The following is a 19,975-nucleotide window of genomic DNA, read 5'->3' as shown; positions in this document are numbered from 1 at the left end:
ACAGGGTTTCTCTGTGTAGCCTTGGCTGTCCTGGAACTCACTCTGTAGACCAGGCTGGCCTGAAACTCTGAAATCAGGCTGCCTCTGCCTCCCAAGTGCTGGGATTAAAGGTGTGCGCCACCACCACCCGGCTCCTTTTCACTTTCTTAATAGTGTCCCTGTGCTCCAGTTCTTTCCCTTGGGTAGCTAGCTGTCCCACCTCCTCCTCCGCTAGTCCCAGTGACCAAGTTCACTAAGGAAACAGTGCGCTTATAAGGTTTACTTGCAGAGCAGTGGGTGGGAGTCCCTCAACAGGTGTGCAGATGATTTCAAAGCAGCCACACTGAAGGTCAGCATCTTGCATGGATGATAACTTTCTTACAGCTGTGTAGATGGAGGCCTCTCCCTATCCTTTAGCCCTTCCTAGAAGACCCCTGAGACCATGAACAATTAGGGCAGAATTACATACATCTGGTTGGAAGGAGCAGCTGGATACTCAGCTGCAGGTCCCTTGATTCGCCTGCACCCCCTCCTTCCTAGAGAGAGGAGCCTTCGCAGTCAGCAAGTTTGATCTTTGGTGAGCAGGTACACCCAAACTCCTGAAGATGGCAGCAGTCTGGTTTGGAGGCTAGTCCTGCATAACCTGTTCTTTGAAGCATGTTTTCTATTTAGAGGAATCTCTATTTATTTTTGGCTTTTTTTCTGCTTGAAGCTACTGTGTTATTCAAGTACATAAAACCGTAAGCCTCCATTCTAAGTGTTAATAGTTTTTGCTCATTTCACATCTTTGGTGTGTTATACTATAAAACATTATTAGTTATTATTCGGCACACAAGTATGAATTTACTCTTCTACATATTAAGTTGTGTCAGCAGCAATTGTTAAAAAGAACATCCTTTGCTCATCCAATGGTCATGTTGCTTCTACCTCATAGTGGATTAGTTTATTTTGGAGTCATTAATTGTATGTCACTGTTCTGGATTTCCGTCCTTATGCCAATATTATGTTGGTCAGTTTTTCTTCTTATGGCTGTGTTGAATATTCTAAGCTCTTTGCATTTCCATGTGACTTTTATGACCAGCTTCACAGCTGTAAACATCCAACTGGAATTTTGATAGGGATTGTGTGTACCTTAACTTGGGGACTATTTTCATTTTAACATTGTATTGTTTGAAACAAAGTCTCCCTGTTGACTTAGACTGGCCTAGAATATACCATGTCATGCAGGCTGGTCTTAAATGTGTAATCCTTCTGCCTCAGCCTCCTGTTTGCTAGATTATAGGCACATCCTTCTGCACTCTGCTTCCCTTCTAATAAGATTATGTCTTGTAATCCAGTGTCATGGCAAATTCCTCTATACTGTCTTTCAATTACATTTTCTAGTTTTTTTTTTTAAGATTTATTTATTTATTATATGTAAGTACACTGTAGCTGTCTTCAGATACCCCAGAAGAGGGCATCAGATCTCATTACGGATGGTTGTGAGCCACCATGTAGTTGCTGGGATTTGAACTCAGGACCTTTAGAAGAGCATTCAGTGCTCTCTTTTTTTTTTTTGAGACAGGGTTTCTCTGTGTACCCCTGGCTGCCCTGGAACTTACTCTGTAGGCTAGGCTGGCCTCAAACTCAGAAATCCACCTGCCTCTGCCTCCCAAGTGCTGGGATTAAAGGCGTGTGCCACCACTGCCCAGCCATTTTCTAGTTTTTAATGTGCAAGTCTTGTGTTTGCTTTAGGTATAAACCTTTTATTCTTTTTAATGGTACTGTAAGTTGAATTGTTTCCCTAATTCTTTTTGGATTGCTCAATTGCTAGCAGATAAAATAAAATGCCCTTTGACTATAAATCTCAACACTGCAAGCCTGGTTTATTACTTTTAGTAGGTTTTTGTATGTGTGTGTACCTTCCCTAGGGTGTTTTAGATAGTGTTTTGATGGTTTAGATTGCCTTTGTGAGGGTTTTTTGTCATGTATCTGATTTTTTTACAATTCTGGATTTCATTTTGGCTGTTTATAATTTGTCCCTTTTCTTTAATAGTAGGGTTTTTTTTTCAAGATTTAACTTTCAATTTTATTTATGTATATGTGTTTGCCAGTATGAATGTGCATGCATGCATGAGTGGGTGTCCTTGGAGGCTAAGGAGGTTGTTGGATCCCACTGCAGCTGCAGTTACAGGCAGTTGTGACTGTCGCGGCATTTGATGGAGTTACGGCAGCTACTCCACGTGGGTGCTGGATATGAAAGCCCCAGTCCTCTGCAAGAGCAGCCAGTCCTCTTAACTCTGAGCCACGTCTGTGGGTCCCAGTAGTACCTGCTCTGAACAGGTTACTTACCTTTTCCTTCTGAAAACAGAAATTCTCTTTCAAGATATATCTGATATCTAAAGAGAGTTATATTTTCAGGTGTGCGGTGAATGCTTGCTTGTAATCCTAGCCCTGGGAGCCAGAGGCAGGTACATCGTGAATCAAGAGACCATCCTTAACTAGAGGAGACACTTTGAAAAACAAAACTAATACGTCATTAGAACATGTGCATATCTTCAAGAGAATAAGACATCCTGCAGTAAGGTCCTTAAAAGATGGCAAACGCTTGAATTGTAAATATTGGTCTGCAGTAGTCATTTGTATGCAAAATCTCAAACCTGATTATCTCTTCAGTACTTGCTAGAGTCATCGCCGACACAAAGGAAAATTTCTTTTGGTTTTGGAAAAGATCAGGCTTCTCCCTCAATATATGTAGGATTTTAAGAGATTGAGTTCAGAGAGCTCTATGATTCAGACTTGTGTCTCAGTTCATTTAACAGGGTAGTCATCCCCAGTGTAGCTCAGAGGCATAAGCACAAGTCCTGGACAGTTAGATAAAACTGTGTTAGTTTTTCCAGAAAAAGCAGGGTGTGTTCGGTCTGCCTGCGTTTTATTATCACAGATGTACTCTGAGAAAAGTCTAGGACGTTCCAGGTTTACACAGAGGAGAAAAAAATCTGGTGTGTAATTACAAAAAAAGCCTCTAGTCTCCATGGACACTGCACGCAGGTACACAGACCCATGACGAAACTAAAACTAAAACTTAAAACTAAAACTAAACAAAGAATTAAAAAAAAAAAATCTTTCAACCTGTCATGCGGTTCAGTGTTACTCCTTGTGGACTCAACTCAGTAGGGTGCAAAAAAAAATCTAGTTCAGCAAGCATTTATTGAGTATCAGCTGCATATCCGAGCTCTAAATCTTAACGTGCCAGGCCTGCTCATTAAACCCAGAATGGTGGTTTTGCTCTCTAAACTAGGTATTTTCTCCCTTCAGCTCTAAGACTAGCTTTAGGCCAGGTATTTGGGTTTTTGAAGAGGTGGGACACCATTCCAATTTTTTTACCAAAAGTCTTCAGATACTTGATCAGGAGGCGTCCTGAGAAATACCCCCGGCCACGCCTCTGGTTATCAAGGCCAAGCCTCGGAAGCTGACAAGGCAGGTAAGAAGCTGTCCATCAGGGGGTAGTGGGTGTGGCTTGAGTAGCCGGACCAATCACTGCAGCCCCCCCTGAAGGCTGACTCTAGGCCGCAGAGCCCGCCCCGATGGAAACCACAGAGCATGCGCGTAGGCGGAGAGCAAAGCTTGCCTGCTAACGCGCTTTCCGCGCTACGCGGAGCTAGCGCTGTGCCCTTGTGCTTTACGAGAGAGGAGGGAGATTTGGGGGAAGGCAGAAGAGGCTTCAGGAGACGTTCCTCTCGGAGGTCGCCGTCTGCAGTGGCGACTCCGGAAGTCCCGGGTTCGGTTTCCACGGTGTAGACGGCTGGCAGTGCCGCTGAGTCACATCAGTGCGCTGTCCTTAGGCTATAGGCGAGATAATCGAGGTCCAGGAGTCCCGCTGGCGTCTTAGGTGACGCAGCACGCGGCCCGAGGTCTGTGTTGGGTCCTACGCCCATCCGATCGACGCTGTCCAGCTCCAACGCGAGCCACACGTCTGGGGACAGTAAGGTGGACTCAGATCCGCCGGCCAGTCTCGAGGGCGAGGACTTGTGCCTTCTCAGTTGTCACATGAATAAAGACTACTTTGCCGGTGCCCCGTCCAGGGCATGATGGTGCCAGCCAGCCCGCACCCGCACGGCTCTGCGGGGCCTAGACAGTCTCTTCGGGGACCCGCAGGAAGAGTCTCGGGATGTAGGGTTTGTGCCCTCTGGGGCGGAGGCATCACCAGATTCCGGAGTCCGGTCCCGCCCGCCGGCTCCGCCCCCACCACAGGCCCCGCCCCACAGCGCGCCCCGCCCACCGGCCCCGCCCCACCCGCCGGACGCCCCGCCCCTAGGAGGCGGCCGCTCAGGGAGGTCGGGGGCATGGGGGAGCGGCGGCGGCGGGCGCTGCGCGCAGGATCATCCTGAGCGAGCCCAGGCGCCGCAGCAGGCTCACGGGCCCGGGGAGGACACCTCGGGGCGTGACGCGGCACAGAGGGCGTGGCCCGGGCTGCAGCGCCTGAGGACCCGGCAGGGACCGCGGGTTCCCGTGCCCCGGGCGCACCTGGCGGCAGCGCGACCGGGCCGGACCGCGCGCTCCGGAGCCCGCAGAGGCGGCCGGAGGATGGCGCAGCAGCAGCAGCAGCTCCCTGGGTCGACGGAGACTCGGAAGTTCACCCGGGCTTTGAGCAAGCCGGGCACGGCGGCGGAGCTGCGGCAGAGCGTGTCGGAGGTGGTGCGCGGCTCTGTGCTCCTGGTGAGCGAGGCGCGCAGGTGGCGGGCGGGCCTGGCCAGCGCTCGGGTAAATCCGGAGCAGTCAGGGAAAGGCAGCGGGGAGAGAGCTCTTCGGGGGGCCGCAACTTCCAGAGTCCAGAGCTTGCCTTCCTAGGGCTGTTCCTCTCCTCCTGGGAAATTTCCGCCCTCTGTTCCACTTCCCTGCCCCCACGTTACCTGTCCTCTGCCAACTGGGAAGTTTCTCTGTTCTCACCGCATCCTCGGTTTTCCGGGGGCTCCGCAGGTGCCCGGGAAGCCAGAGCGTGTAGAGGAGGTGGGGTCTTTACCACCCAGCTGGCGGTCCAGAGTGGAGATTTCCCCGCGGATGTTTTGGGTGGGCAGATCGCTGCTCAGCGTGTTGAGCTGGTGTCCCGAGGCTGCTTATGAGTGGCAAAGGGTGAACTTGCTCGTTTCATCCTTGGTACAAATTACTTTGAACTCTGGGGACTTGAGGCAAGCAGAGCCAGGCAAACCAAGATGAACCCAGTCCTGTCAGTGACTCCTGGGAACAGGCCTCTGGGTGTGAGGAAGGTGAAGTTTTAAAAATCAACTTTTCCACAGCCAGGGACGGCCCTGCTGTATTTGGAAAAGAGGGCACGCTCAGATGCTGGGCTGGTGCCGGGAGAGGAGCAGTCTGTGCTGGAGGGAGCTCCTCAGGGCAGCTGGAAACTTTTAGCAGCTCTTTGCATTTGTTTTCTCGAAGGGGACTAGTTTGTGGGTGTGTTCATTGGAACATGTGAGGAGACGAGCCTCGAAAGTAATGTCTGTGGCCTTTGTGGTGCTGTGTGTGTGGGATTGCCAAGGAGCGCCTTTATGAACACAGGGCAGCCGCTACGCTTTAGTGGCAGATCGATGCTCTTCCTGGGCAGGCAGGATTGCATGAACGATGCTGGTGGGGATTTGTGTTGATTTCCGTATCCAGTCTGCTCAGTTTGAGTTTTCTGTCATTTGCCAGTCCTGCCAACTCACCCTACATCTCTCAAACTTGAGTTTGATCTTTGGTAAGCGGGGATTTTATTTTTCAGTTTTACAGAACTCGGTCAGTTGAAGAACGGACCAGAACCTGGCTGACCGTGTCTTTGATAACTAAGCATCACTGCTTTCTGAAGCTGCAGGAGAGAGTCGTCTCAACCTCTGTGGCCCCCTCTCTCCTCTCAGCTGGACCTCCTTCTTAATTGGGGTGCTGGGATCATCAGGGATGTTAGGAAAAATTAATAGAATTAATGAAACACTTTATTGTGCTGTGATTTCCACAGTGCCCCACTAATCAATGTGCTGCAGGCCTTGAACATCTGATTCCTGTTTGAGGGTGGCCCGTTGACAGTCAGTATTCCCACGTGTGACATGCTTCTGCTGTTTTGGTCTAATGACACTTTTAGTAGTATGCGCTTTCCTTGGACACTCTTAAATATAGCCAGACACCTTGCTGGTATCTCAACTCTTAATTTTGTCTATCTGTCTTCTGTCTGTCTGTCTGTGGTCATTTGTCTGATATAACCTGTGATGAAATTATTACAAAATTCGAGGAAGCTGATGACAGTGTAGGTGCAGGAGAAGGCTCCTGGCCTGGATGGGGGAATTCAGTATAGGGGAGGAGTCCGGGAGAGGTTTCAGGACGCTAAAAATTACCCATGAGTCTCACCTTCCACCCTCTTCCTCTTGCCGCTCCTGTGTCTGCCAGGAAGTCACAGCAGGTGCACCTGTCACATAAATTCTGGCCCATCTCTGTCCTGTGAGCATCTGAGAAGGTAATCCAGGTTCTCTTGGGAGGCAGCCATGCGTTGGTCCATCCGCACATGCTTTGATGAGAGTGTTGATCACCTGGCCTAGTGCTAGCCTGATGTCCTCAGCACCCTAAATGCTCAGTTTTCACCAGATGACTCAAAGCAGCTCGGAAGACGGCCCAAGACGGTGTGTGGTGTCAGGGTTGAACATGTGCTTATACAGATTTCATTGTTGAATAGATTCCCCCCTCTGTCTTTGTGGGCCCCTTTTAAATCATTTTTTTTTTTATTAATTTGAGGAATGTAAGGATAAGTGTACAAAACTGATTCTGTTGTGGCAGACCTTTGTTTCATCATATTAACTAAATAATTACCGAGATTTTGCCAAACTTGCTTTATGTGCATCTCTCCTTTTCCTTCTTCCCTTCTTTCCCTCTCTCCCCCTCTCTTTTCCTGCCTCTCTTCCTTCTCTTGCTTCCTCTCTTCCTCCCCCTCTCTCTTCCTTTCTCTCTTTCTCCCTTACTTACTGGTGTTGTGAGTCTCAGGCCTTTTAACACATTTCACTGCTATATACCCAGTGTTTGTTTTTAGAAACTAGGAATAGTTTCTTACATGACTGTAATGTTTTCTATGACCCTAGTAATATAATATGTTATTCAAATTTCTTTGATTAAAAAAACCCATTTGGTTGTTTGCTTTTTATAAAGATTCACACAAGTTTGGTGGCAGGCCTTTAGAATACATGTTTCACTTATTAGTGAGCTTTAGAATTATTTTTATTGGAGAAAGACTTCATGAGGGTTCTGGTCTTGAACTCTAGCAGTTCTGAGCATGAATTGTAGTTCTGGCACTGTCCCTTACCAACTGTGCAGCCTTAGTGTGTAATTTAACTTTCATAGTCCTCAGTTTCCTCATCTGCAGAGTGGGCATAATATTTAGAGTTGCAGGGAAGATGAAACGAATAGTACAGTTAAAGCTCTTTGTGTAAGCATGTATTCAGGCAGCTCCTTGCACTCTGTTAGCTTGTTGTTTATTTCTCTGGACCTTGGGGTTCTGGCTCTGTAGGTAAGGGGTTGGCCTAGATTGTTTTTAGAGACCTTTACCCGAGCTCAACAGGCTTTGATCCTGAGCTACTTTATGAGCAGTAGAAATAGTGTTCCTAGCTGGAGGAAAAATGACCGAGAATCTTTACAAATGCAGAATTTGCTTTCCGTGATTTAGAGTAGTCAAGAGGGGCTGGAGAGATGCCTCAGCAGATAAGAGCACTGCCTGCTCTTTCGAAGGTCCTGAGTTGAAGTCCCATCAACCACATGTGGCTCACCAACTATCTGTAATGGGATCTGATGGCCTCTTCTGGGGTGTCTGAAGATAGCTACAGTGTTCTTACATATAATAGATAAATAAGTCTTAAAAAAAAAAAAAAGAATAGTCTAGAGGGCCTCGGGCCACAGATTTTAAAATGTACATTTGCCAGGCAGGAATCCTCTGGACAGTGGTGGCACACGCCTTTAATCCCAGCACTTGGGAGGCAGAGGCAGGCAGATTTCTGAGTTCAAGGACATCCTGGTCTACAGAGTGAGTTCCAGGACAGCCAGAGCTGTACAGAGAAACTCTGTCTCAAAAAAACAAAAACAAAAACAAACAAACAAACAAAAAGCCAGACAGGAATCCTAGAACCAAGCCCCTGCTCAGGGATTGTGATTGCCTTTGGATTTCCTGAAGAAATTTTAACCCAGGCCTGTCTGCTGTGTAAAAGACAGTGTCTTAATGGCCCAGATCTAAGAAAATATACCACGCCTTTCTTTACAAGATTTGTGTGTCATGGTGCCTTGGCTGGGTTTGCAGATGGTTGGTCCTACACTTGGGTATTGGCATACATGTCATCATGTAAGCCTGTCCCTGTGTCCTTACTGATCTTATCTCCATATGTTCTGCTTCAAATCCTCCTTGGATGTCAAGCCCTTGCCAAGGATGCCCTTCCACACCCCTTTGAGATACTGCAATGAGAAGTGAAGTGACCAGGTCAGTCCGTCCCTGGCTTTTCCTTTGTGTTATTAGAGAAGGAAGGCAGGCCAAAGGCGTGGGGAGATAATATCCTGCGCTCTGTGGAGGAGGCTTCCCTCACCCTTCCAGTGTTATCTGAGGTAACCTGAGACCCGAGTTAGGGGTGTTCTTTGAAATCCTCAGATAAGGTAAACCTCCTTTTGGCTATAACTTTAAATCAGATATGTTAGTGCACTGACAACTAAACCAGCCCGAGCTCCCCCTTGCTGTCTCTCTCCTCCCTCTAGTGGAGTCCTAACAAACAGAAATGTCCCAAAGTACAGGAAGCAGGGTGGAGGCCCATCTCCAGCTAGATAATCAACAGCAGGTTCCAGTTCTTTAGTTCCTAGCGCACTAGAACTTTTAGGGGCAGTGTGGGCATGAGTAATATCCCAAATCTGGTTGAATGGGAAGGAGAGACTTTGTGGAACTGTTACCCACATCCTAGATGTGTTCTCTGAGTTTGGGGACTGCTGACTGCTGGAAGATGCTGCTGCGGCAGTTCTTTGGCGGTGGCCTCTGTGAGGCCAGCCTGGTCTACAGAGTGAGTTCTAGGACAGGGAAACCCTGTCTGGAAAACCAAAAACAAACAAACAAGCAAACAAACACAAGCAAAAAGGAGGCGTGGCCTTGTTGGAGGAAGTATGTCACTGGGGGGTGCCCTCTGAGGTTTCACAAGCCCAGGCTAAAGGCACTCTCTAGGCCTATGGGCCGGGATGTAGCTCTCAGCTACTTTGCTACCACACCCCCCACAATGATACTGGACCTCTGAAGCGATAAGCAAGCCCCAATTAAATGCTTTGCTTCATAAGAGTTGTCTTGGTTATGGTGTCTCTTCACATACAGAACAACGACTAAGACAAACAGGAAAATCAGTAAAGAAATGCTAATATATGTACTAGTAAACACAAAATGTTTGTTTTCAAGCTAGACATAGCTGTAAGAAGGAAAACCCAGCATGTTAGTAGAATAAAAACAGGTGTGCACTCCATTTATCCGTGGAATAGAGTGACGGACCCTCGGTGAGGTCCCTATTCCTATAGTACCTGAAATTTGACAGAGATTAAAGAAAACACACAGGAGAAAAGCGGTTCTTTGTCATGTTAGGGTATACATTCTCCAGAGACAGACTCTGCAGTTACCTACGGTAAACTGGATGACGGTACAGAGGAACACTACTAAAGAGTCAGAGGCTGCCATGCCAGTCCACACCTGTCACCCCCGCACTCGGAACACCGAGACAGGAGACGTATCAAGAGTTTGAGGCTAGCCTGGGCTACAGAGTGAGAGCCTGTTGCAAACAGCACACATCAAAAGATTTTAAGAAAAGGCATGCAGGCTGGGCATGGTTGTGCACACCTTTAATTCTGGCACTGGTGACGCTGAGGCTGGCAGATATGTAAGTTCCAGGCAGCCTGGACCACGTAGTAAGACCCATGAAAAACAACCAAAAGCTCCCCAAACAAGGCATGCAGAGTCCTTTACAAATGCAGGCCCTTATTATCTTAGTGTAGAATGGACTTGAGAACGTAGATCTGGAGACAGCATTTATGTAGCACATAGGGTGTTCTCTGACGAGTGTGAGAACTTCCTTGGTGGGAAGGTCAAGTCCTCTTGGGTCATCCCAGTAAATGGAAGGGCTGGGTCTTGAACCCAGACCCTGAAACTTTTTACCTTTAGCTCTTAGCTACTCTGCTTGCTGCTTCTCCATCTTATTGTGAAACCTCTGTTCTGCATCACAAGGGCCTGCAGTTAGCAGTCAGTAAACTCAATGGTGCTGTCCTCCAGCATTATCTGTAGGTCAATCTCTGCTGTAGTGTCAAGTTAAAACCAGAACAGAACCCCATGAAGGCCGGGGGAGAGGCCTCCCCAGGGATGAGGCCCTGATTGGCTGGACAATTGTCCAGTTGGACACCTGAAATTATATACATACAAGAAACTGTTTGTGTGTGTCTTTTCTGTCTGTCTGTCTGTTTGCCTGTAATGATAATACAAAGAAGTCTTGAATTTGAGAAGGGAGTAGGGGTGATCATGGAAGACTTTGGAGGGAGGAAAGGAAAGAGGGAAAATTATATAATTATACTCTAATTAAAAAAATCTTATCAATCTTAAATAGGGTTTTAAAAGAAAAACTCTCCAATAGAAATAATCATTAATTAATAGTCATTAATTAATTAATAGTCATTAATTAATAGGTAATTTCTCAAAGAAGAGACTATAGTTAGCCAATGTATAGCAAAACAAAACAACAAGACATTTATTCTTGTTAATAAAAAAAAAACATTAACCAGAATGAGATACCATTTCTGCCTAATAAATTTGCTAAGACGGAAGGAAGACGTAGTTGCAAGCATGAGATGAAGCGAGAGAACGCTTTGGTTTGCAGTGCAATGCACAGCCTCAGATCCCTGCTCACATGGTATTTATGAGAACTGCATAGCATGACTATGAGTTCTGCATAGAGAGGTTGGCATAGCCTCTCTGCACTTGATATATCAATCAAGAACATTAGCATGCTCCTATCCCAGTGTCCAGTATGTAAATTTCACAGACACTTCTGGCTTGAAATGTGCACTGGAGGCAGTGTTGCTCATCCAGGGCCGAAACTGTGAGATGCTGACCATGTGTATGCTGGGTAAAGTTCATACACTGGTCTCAATAAAATGAAGACCACTTGTAAAACTGCCAGAGCTTTGTGTTTGAAGAATCACTTGAGAATATTTTTACGTGGCAGCATGGAGGGTGACGGTAGATTTGGGTCAGCTTTCTGGAGTGCTGGGATGTGTGCTACCATGACCGGCCGTTTTTATTTTTCCTAATGAGGAGCTTTGTCTAATCACTGTTGACACTAAATCTCTGTTCATGTTCTGTCCTGGTCTCAGCTGTCAAAGCCACTGTATTTCTGATCACACTACCTCAGCGTTGAGAATAGGTTGGGTGCCCAGGTCTGTCTTGTCCTGTGACCTGGGTTGATGGAAACAGCCACCATCTTGAGTCTTTGTAGAGAAAGAAGGATTGTGATGACTTGGGCTTACCATGCTCATCTGTCATTAGCTACAGGGAGTCCTGTGGCCACACCTGACTCCAAGGAGCATGTAGGGCAGTTCTTGAGTCCTCTGTGTGTCTGTTTTTGAGAGAGTCTTGTAAAGAAGTCCAGCCTGGTCCCAAGTTTCATCTGTGCTGGGTGATGGCCTTGAACTCATGACCCTTCTGCTTTTGCTTCCGTAATATCAGGATTAAAGCAGGTGTCATTACACTCAACAAAGCCAGTCCTTTCTGTAGGCCTGGAATGGAGAACTCAAGTCTTTGGTGAGCCTTACCAATGGCTGCTGCAATCCGGCATCTCCTTTTCTCTGTCTCCTGCTCTGCAGAGCTGGGGCCAGGGTCCCTCTTCTCTGGGCTCTGTGCTGCAGCTCTTACCTCATCCTTGTGTGTTTGGTGCTCCATCTGAAGACATACTCAGTGCTTGCCAGGGCCCTTGGCAACTATGGTGCCCCTTAGGAGGTACTCCTCCCACCATTCACTGACTGGGCTCTTGGTGGTCTTGTCAACTGCCAGGAATGCCCCTTTGTCTTCGAACCTGTATTCAGTCTTCCTATCCACCAAGACAGACTGTTTTCTCCTTTTCCTTTGTGCTAATCAGCATGACTTTATGCTTATTTGTGTATGAATTTAATACATACAATTTGTTTGTCCCACCAACAGTTGGCTAACTGTGTTTCCCTAGTGCCTGTGTACATACATACGCACATAGCAAACTGTGTCTCTGTGTTTGTATGTGTGTCTGTCTATGTTTGTGGGTAGTGTGTATGTGTCTGTGTGTCTGTCTGTGCTTGTGTGTAGTGTGTGTGGTATGTGTGTGTATGAGTATGTGTATGTATGTGTCTGTGTGTCTCTGTATGTGTGTGTTTGTGTGAATGTATGCGTGTTTGTATCTCTGTGTGTATATATATATGTGTGTGTGTGTATGTGTGTGTCTCTGTGTGTGTATTATTGTGTGTTGTGTGTGTGTGGTGTGTGTATGTATGAGTATGTGTATGTGTGTGTCTATGTGTGTGTTTGTGTGTCTCTGTCTCTGTATGTGTCTATATGTGTATGTGTGTATGTGTAGTGTGTGCGGGTATATATGTATGTGTGTGTCTGTGTGTATGTATGTGTGTTTGTGTATGTGTATGAGTGTGTATATGAGTGTGTATGTGTGTGTTTGTGTATAGTGTGTGCGGTGCGTGTGTAAACGTTTTTTGTTTGAGACAAGATCTTGTTTTGTAGCCCAGCCTTGGCCTGGTTCTCACTGTAGTCTAGGCTGGCCTCAAACTCAAAGGCCATGCTCCTGTCTCAGCCTCCTGAGTGCTGGGATTATAGGTCTGAGCTACCATGTTCCTCAGTGAATTAACGAAACACTGAAGACGAACACACCTGCCAGGTCTCATTTCCCCCTCAGCCCCTGAGTCCTCTGTGTTTCCTTCCTTGTGCCCTTTCTGTTGGCCTTATGGTACCTTACCCTGGTATCAGGCCTATGTCTCCAGTTCTTGTCCAGCATGCTGGTTTCTTGTTGCCACAGTGCCTGATGTATACATACTGTAATATTGACGCTGTGTCTGCTTTACTTTAGGAAATGCAGGTCGGATTTGAACTCTTCCCTGCTAGGATTTTCAAGCAGCCATACATTTGAATACAAAGAGCACCCAAATGTGACTGTTCGACTAGGTGTTTAGGAACTCATTTTTTCTAAAAACAGAACAAAGCTCAAATACCACCAGTTAAAATCACCAGCCAGGCATGGTGGTACATGTCTGTAATCCAAGCTGTGAGGATTCAGAGGCAGGAGGATTGCCAAAAGTCGAGGGTCCGCTTGACCATTAGCAATGCTGCTCTGTCATTGAACAGTGACTTTCACAGACCTGGATGGCAACAGCTTCTCTTTTATGCTTTGATTTGTTATTATTTTAATCTTTTCTGTTTTTTGTTTTTGTTTTTGTTTTTTGCCCCTATTCGTAGCTTGAATCATCCCACATTAAGGGTTATCTGATCTGATCAGATTTGTATCATCACAGTGCAGGCTGACCTCCCTTTTTTGTTGACAGGGATAAGCAAAATCTAGCTATCATATGGGCTGAGACTGCTTCCTAGTTTCCTGACTGCTGATCTAAGAGTGAAGGTCAGGGTGAAGGCATGGGCTTCCTGGGGTCTCATTTGACTTCCTTGGGGCGTATTCTAAAACTCTGTGCTTAGTTTGGCATACTGTATTTTAAAAAATTAAGACAAAGTTTTGTCTTATTTTGTGTGTATGAGTGTTTGTCTGAGTCTATGTAAGTGTACATGTTTATAAGTGTGCCATGTGAGTGCCTGATGCCTGACAGGCCAGAAGAATGCGTCAGCTCTTCTGGAACGAGGGTTACAGCGAGTTTTGAGCCACTATGTCTGTGCTGGGAACTGGACGTGGCCTCTGCAAGTAAGCACTCTTAGTGACTGAGCCATCTTGCCAGCCCCTAGACATTCTGCCTCGTCAGAGGGTGCATGTTCAGTCATGTGGATCTAGAGACGTTCTAACGAAGGATGTTTACTGTGTTAAAAACAGGTTATGGCAGTCTGTGCCCAAAACAACTTACTTGGAAAAATAATAGCAACATCTTGTCCGTGACAACACTTGACGAGCTCACAGATGCAATGGCAGTTGTCTTTGCTGCAGGACTAGATTAAAGGTCAGGTGCGTGTTCTCTGCACGCCACAACACGAATGTGTAGATGGTATAGCACCGTTTCCTGTCTCTAGAGCAGTGTTCTTGGATGACAGTGGCTGGATGGTCGGGCTTGGGCTCAGGGGGCTCCAACCACCTCCTCCATTCCCTCTTTTTGTCTCTTCATCCAGAGAAATGGACACCCTCATAGCACTTATCCAAGAGATTCTTGTGAAGAGTCAAGCAGCTGCATATTAAGCACTTAGCATATTCGCACTCAAGTGGGGCTTGGCTCACGTAAGTGCCCACTCCATGCTTGCTGCTGTTGGTCCTGAGAGCAAGATAAAGGAAAACCATATAACACTGCTCATGGAGAGTAACCCCTGGTGCACACTGCTCATGGAGAGTAACCCCTGGTGCACACTGCTCGTGGAGAGTAACCCCTGGTGCACACTGCTCGTGGAGAGTAACCCCTGGTGCACATTGACAATACTGAGTAAGGATGAAGCTGGAGGACACGTAGTCGTGGCTGTGTGAACGTTCAGCTGCAAGAAGGGAAACACAGGAAAACACAGGGATGTGGTTCTTTGCGTGTTTGAAGATTCTCAGGTGTTCTGCTTTCATGAGTTAATAATTCATCTGGGATGTGTATCTTTGGTGCCTATACAGATGTGCATGGTAGTGTGTTCCTGAGGTGAGGCCACATGTGTATTTTGGTAGCAAAATATTGTCAGCCCTGCCTGGGGAAATTGCTGAGCTGGTAAAGGTTTGCCATGCAAACTTGAGGCCCTGAGTGGTGGTGTGCATTGGTGTCTGCCTACGGTCCCCTCCCTGAGGAGGTGGAGACAGGCTCTCTGTGGCTCACTGGCCAGACAGAATACTAATTGGTGAGTTTCGGGTCCCAGAGAGACATTCCTCGGAATAGAAGGGGGATGGATCCTAAGGAATGACATTGAGATTGTCTTTTGTAGTCCACAAGCACATGTACACCTTGAGAGCACATGCACATGTGTGCACACATATGCACACACATGCACATGCACACATACACCCTGACAACTAGCTAAGAACCTAGCATTCACTACTTATAAAAGAGGCTTGTGTGGAATCATGAAGGTTTGTGTTTGATAGTTTTATAATATCTATACCCCACTCATCCACTCATCCCCTAAAAATCAAAACCAAAACTCATCTTGTCTGAGCCTCTGGAATATATGGATGGTTTGAATTATCTGTTTTTTGAAATTATTTTTATTTTGTTTCTTTTTTTAATTGGGGAAATTGAAGACCAGGGGAACACAGCTAAAATTTATGTTTTATTTTCTTTCTAGAAGAATGGCTAGACTGTCTATATCTGTATATTTTTATATGTATTCTTTCTTTTTCTTTTTCTTTTCTTTTTTCTTTTTTTCTATTTTTGAGATGGTTTAACACTGTTGCTCAGCTGGCCTTGAACTCACTATATAGCTCAGATGAATCTCAACTTGGAGGCAGTCCCCTGCCTTAGGCTTCTGGGTTCTGAAACTACAGACATGGCCCACTATGCCTGGCCAAGATACCAATTGTAGATCAGAATTCTGTGAGAGTTCTTCAGTGCTGAGCTTGAATTGTCCGGAAAGTACCTTGAATTCTCTGAGCTGAGAGAAATGTGTGGTATGGAGATAGGAGCTTACTTTTCGTAGATGGAAGGTCACTTAGAGAGGTTATGTGGTCTAGCTTCCTAATTTTAGAGGCAGGTGAGGTCTATCTGGGGTCATAGCTAGTAGTGTTAGAGACAAAAACAGAGTCTGCTTTATTCACTCCTGGCCCCGTCTCTGAGGCCCATTTTTACTTAGGCTTTTACTGTGTGCATTTTCCTTTTTTCTTGTTCAAAGAGGTCTTCATTAATGTGATAAAAGAATGCTGACTTTTTTTCCCTAGGAAATTTCTTCTACATGATTTTATTTCTTGTGAATCTGAAGATTGTATATGTCAGAATTCCTTAAAATTCCCAGAATTCCTTAGAGTTGATTCTGTGAAAAACCAATGAAGAGAATATTTAGAGTTTTTGGGTAACATGGTTCTGTCTATCTCTGTCTCTTTATTTGTCTGTCTGTCTCTGCACATGTGTTTGTCTCTTTCTCTCTGTGTGGGTCTGTCTGTGTGTCTGCTTTTCTCTGTCTCTCTGTCTGTCTCTCTCTGTTTGCGCCATGGTACATACACAGAGAGGTCAGAGGACAACTTGTAGGAGTTGCTTCTCTCCTTCCACTGTGTGTGTCCTGGGCGTCAAATTCAGGTTGTAAGACTTGGTAGCAAGCATTGTTACCCATCTGAGTCTCACTGGCCCAGATATTAAGTTTTTAAAGGACCTTTATTGGTTCACCACTAACCACACCGAAGACCAGAGATTTCCCTGGAGGAGTTACGTGCTGCTGCAGCAGCAATTTCTGTAGTATGTATGAGGAGGCTTGAGAGAGGAGGGCTCACCAGTAGGACTTTCTTGAGTCAGGAGCCATCACACTTGGTAAAGTCCCTTCAAGGGTAAAGGTTTGTTGCCAGAGAAGGAGGGTTTGAAGATAAGACTGCATGCTCTGAGGTAGATGGATGGACAGGATGGGCTCCTTTGATAGACATGAAAGATGTCTTAGAGTTTTACCGCTGTGAACAGACATCATGACCAAGGCAATTCTTATAAAGGACATTTAATTGGGGCTGGCTTACATACAGTTTCAGAGGTTTAGTCCATTATCGTTTTGGTTGAAAACACAGTGGCATGCAGGCGATCATGGTACTGGAAAGGTAGCTGGGATGTCTACGTTCAGATTGGTAGGCAGCAGGAAGAGAGAGTAAGCCACTAGGCCTGGCTTGAGCTTCTAAAACCTCAAAGCTCACTCCTAGTGACACACTTCTTCAACAAGGCCACACTTCCAATAATGCCACTCTCTGAGTCTGTGGGGACCATTTTTATTCAAACCACCACAAAGGAGTAGGTACGGAGTTTGAGAATAGCTTCCATTGTTAGACATTTTATCTGTCTGTACAACATAAAGTCTTGGGATGTTGAATATTCTCTACCCTAGAGAATAAGCCCCAGGCTGTCCCTACCAGTCTTCCCAGCATCTTGTCGGGGGAATTAGCATAGCATGGCATGTTAAGAAAACCAGATGCCGCTGTGGTTTCTTTATGTCTTGACCAGGTGCCTGTGAGCCACACGTTCATGGTAGGCAGACACTGACCAGCTGCAGTTGGCTTAAGCTGCAGTTTGGATTCTTTCTCAGCCCCTCACTGGGTTAGGAGCCAGCTAAGTGCAGGCTTGACGCTCTTTTCCACCTTTAATGACCTTTGGGAGGTCAGGGGGCAGAGATCAGATGGAAGCTAGTTCATGTTGCTTTTATGACCACCGCTGTCCCAACCCCCCTTAATCAGGCCATGGCTTTGTGTGGTGGAGCAGATTTTGAGTCTATTTAAGCTTTTAAAAAATGACATTAACTAAGAAAAATACAATGGCATTGTAGTTATTGTTGTTGTTTTTGAGGCAGGGTCTCTCAATCTAGTCCTGGCTGTTCTGGATTTCAGTCTGTAGACTAGGCCAGCCTCAAAGTCGGAGATCCACCTGCCTTTGCCTCCTGAGTGCTGGGACTAAAGGTGTGTGCCACCATACCTGGTCACTTGAGTGTTTTTTGTTTTGTTTTATTTTTATGCATGGTGCTGGCAAACATCACAGCTCTCTGGTGGCTACTGGCTCACATACCAAACCTTGAAAGGAAAACTCTGGGTTAAAACACTACCTTTGCCTTCAGAGAGCATGGAATGGAGATGGGAGAGAGTGGAGAACCCTGTCTGTGTTGGTGGCTCCCCTCGCCAATCTTCTTGGCAGTCTTACACTCTGAAGAACAAATGGAGGTTGTGACCAGCCTGGGCAGATCGTAGGAGACTGAGCTGAACTCAACTTTCTGGGAAGTGGAAGCATAAAATACATAGTTTTATGAATACTGGAGAACTTGAAGTTCTCATTTAATCTGAAAGGGGAGCATGAGTTTGAGTGTGTGTGTGTGTGTGTGTGTGCGCGCGCACATGCTTGTGCATGCGTCCATTCATGTGCATGTGGGCATGTGCGAGGTAACTTCTCTCTTATTTTCTATTTATTTATTTTTTACCCTCCAGATTTTATTTCCTCCCCCTTCACCTGTCCACCCTCTGACTGTTCTACATCCCATACCTCCTCCCCACCTTCCCCTGTCTCCACGAGGATGTCCCCACCCCCCACCCCACCTAACCTCTAAACTCCCTGGGACCTCCAGTCTCTTGAGGGTTAGGTGCATCATCTCTGATTGAACACAAACCCAGCAGTCCTCTGCTGTATATGTGTTGGGGGCCTCATATCAGTTGGTGTATGCTGCCTGGTTGGTGGTCCAGTGTTTGAGAGATCTTGGGGATCTAGGTTAATTGAGGCTCCTTGTCCTCCTACAGGATCACCCTTCTCTTCAGCTTCTTTCAGCCTTTCCCTAATTCAACCACAGGGGCCAGCAGCTTCTCTCCATTGGTTGGTTGCAAGTATCTGCATCTGATTCTTGCAGCTTCTTGTCGCGTCTTACAGAGTGCGGTCATGCTTGGTCCCTTTTTGTGAGCACTCCATAGCCTCAGTAATAGTGTCAGGCCTTGGGGCCTCCCCTTGAGCTGGATCCCACTTTGGGCCTGTCGCTGGACCTTTTTTTCCTCAGGCTCCTCCATTTCCATCTCTGCAGTTCTTTCAGACAGGAACAATTATGGGTCAGAGTTTTGCTTGTGGGCTGGCAACCCCCTCCCTCATTTGATGCCCTGTCTTCCTGTTGGAGGTGGGCTCTCTAAGTTCCCACTCTCTGCTGTTGGGCATTTCATCTAAGGTCCCTCCCTTTGAGTCCTGAGAGTCTCTCACCTCCCAGGTCTCTGGTGCATTCTGGAGGGTCCCGCGAGGTAACTTCTTAAGATCCTCTGTGCCACCAGGCTGTGGTAAGCTTGGTGCTCTCTGGCTAGGGGAGAGAAGTGTTAAGCAGGAGGTATTAAGTATATAGCCTTAGATTTCAGCCATGCATGACCTGAACCAGGAGAGCTGTGAGGCAGAAATCTGAGAACACCCACCCTGTTTCGCAGGCCTGGGGAGAGTGTAGGATTATCTGCTCTCTTGCTTCCAAGTGCTTCCAGATAAACTGCGGCAGACAGATGAGACTCTTATCGCCCACTATAAACCATCACCAGAAAAAGAATTAGCAGTGAGCCATTAGGGGTCCCCCATTTATTAGAGACTGTTTTAATAAACCATTTTAGCGAGTCCACTTAAAAATATCCAGTCCTAGTCAGTGCCGCCTCAGCTGTGGGCACCCTCCCGCCCCCCAGCTGCTTTCCCACCCATAGATAGATAGATCTTCAAGGCTGACATTCTGAATTCATACCAATATTCTGAAGTTGGTTGAGCTTGAGGTATCTCAGTTTCTCTCTCCCTCACTCCTTTCTCCCTTCCTTTTCTCTTTTCCTCTTTTCCTCTTCTTTCTTCCCTTTTACCCCAGTTTAACCTTGAATTCACTATGTAGCCCAGGCTGGCCTGGAACTCCTCAGCCTTTGGAGTCCTGGAATTACAACTATGGGCCACCATGCCTGACTTCCATTCTGTTCTTAAAGGAAAAAAAATGGAAGAAAACCTTAAAAACTGTCACTCAGAGCGGGGACCCTGATTACTTGATTCCCACCTCAGGAACTGTCCCATACTTAAAAACAGTGGACTCCACTCAGAGCGGGGATGTGTACCCACCTCACAAGCTGTCCCATACTTGACTTGTTCTAGGTAAGCGAAAAGAAATGTGACCGTGTCATGCACAGCGGCC

The 19,975-nt window shown here is 46.5% G+C and overlaps 1 protein-coding gene across 6 annotated transcripts in view; it reads left to right on the top strand.

Annotated features, from left to right (window-relative positions):
- Positions 1-4,290: 4,290 nt before the first annotated feature.
- Positions 4,291-19,975, top strand: part of Dock9 (dedicator of cytokinesis 9) — a 269,590-nt gene continuing 253,905 nt past the window's right edge. For 4 of the 6 annotated variants that reach the window (XM_031362315.1, XM_031362308.1, XM_031362300.1 and 1 more), the window contains exon 1: positions 4,291-4,677. In XM_031362315.1, the coding sequence (XP_031218175.1) occupies positions 4,546-4,677 (132 nt within the window). In that variant the 5' untranslated portion in view covers positions 4,291-4,545. The remainder of the gene's footprint in view (positions 4,678-19,975) is intronic. The other 2 variants (XM_031362319.1, XM_031362317.1) reach the window with 2 other exon arrangements.

This window comes from Mastomys coucha, unplaced genomic scaffold, assembly GCF_008632895.1.
Source record: "Mastomys coucha isolate ucsf_1 unplaced genomic scaffold, UCSF_Mcou_1 pScaffold9, whole genome shotgun sequence".
NCBI classification, from domain to species: domain Eukaryota; kingdom Metazoa; phylum Chordata; class Mammalia; order Rodentia; family Muridae; genus Mastomys; species Mastomys coucha.
Note: the sequence above shows the minus strand (reverse complement) of the source record. Positions and strands in the feature narration are given on the sequence as shown.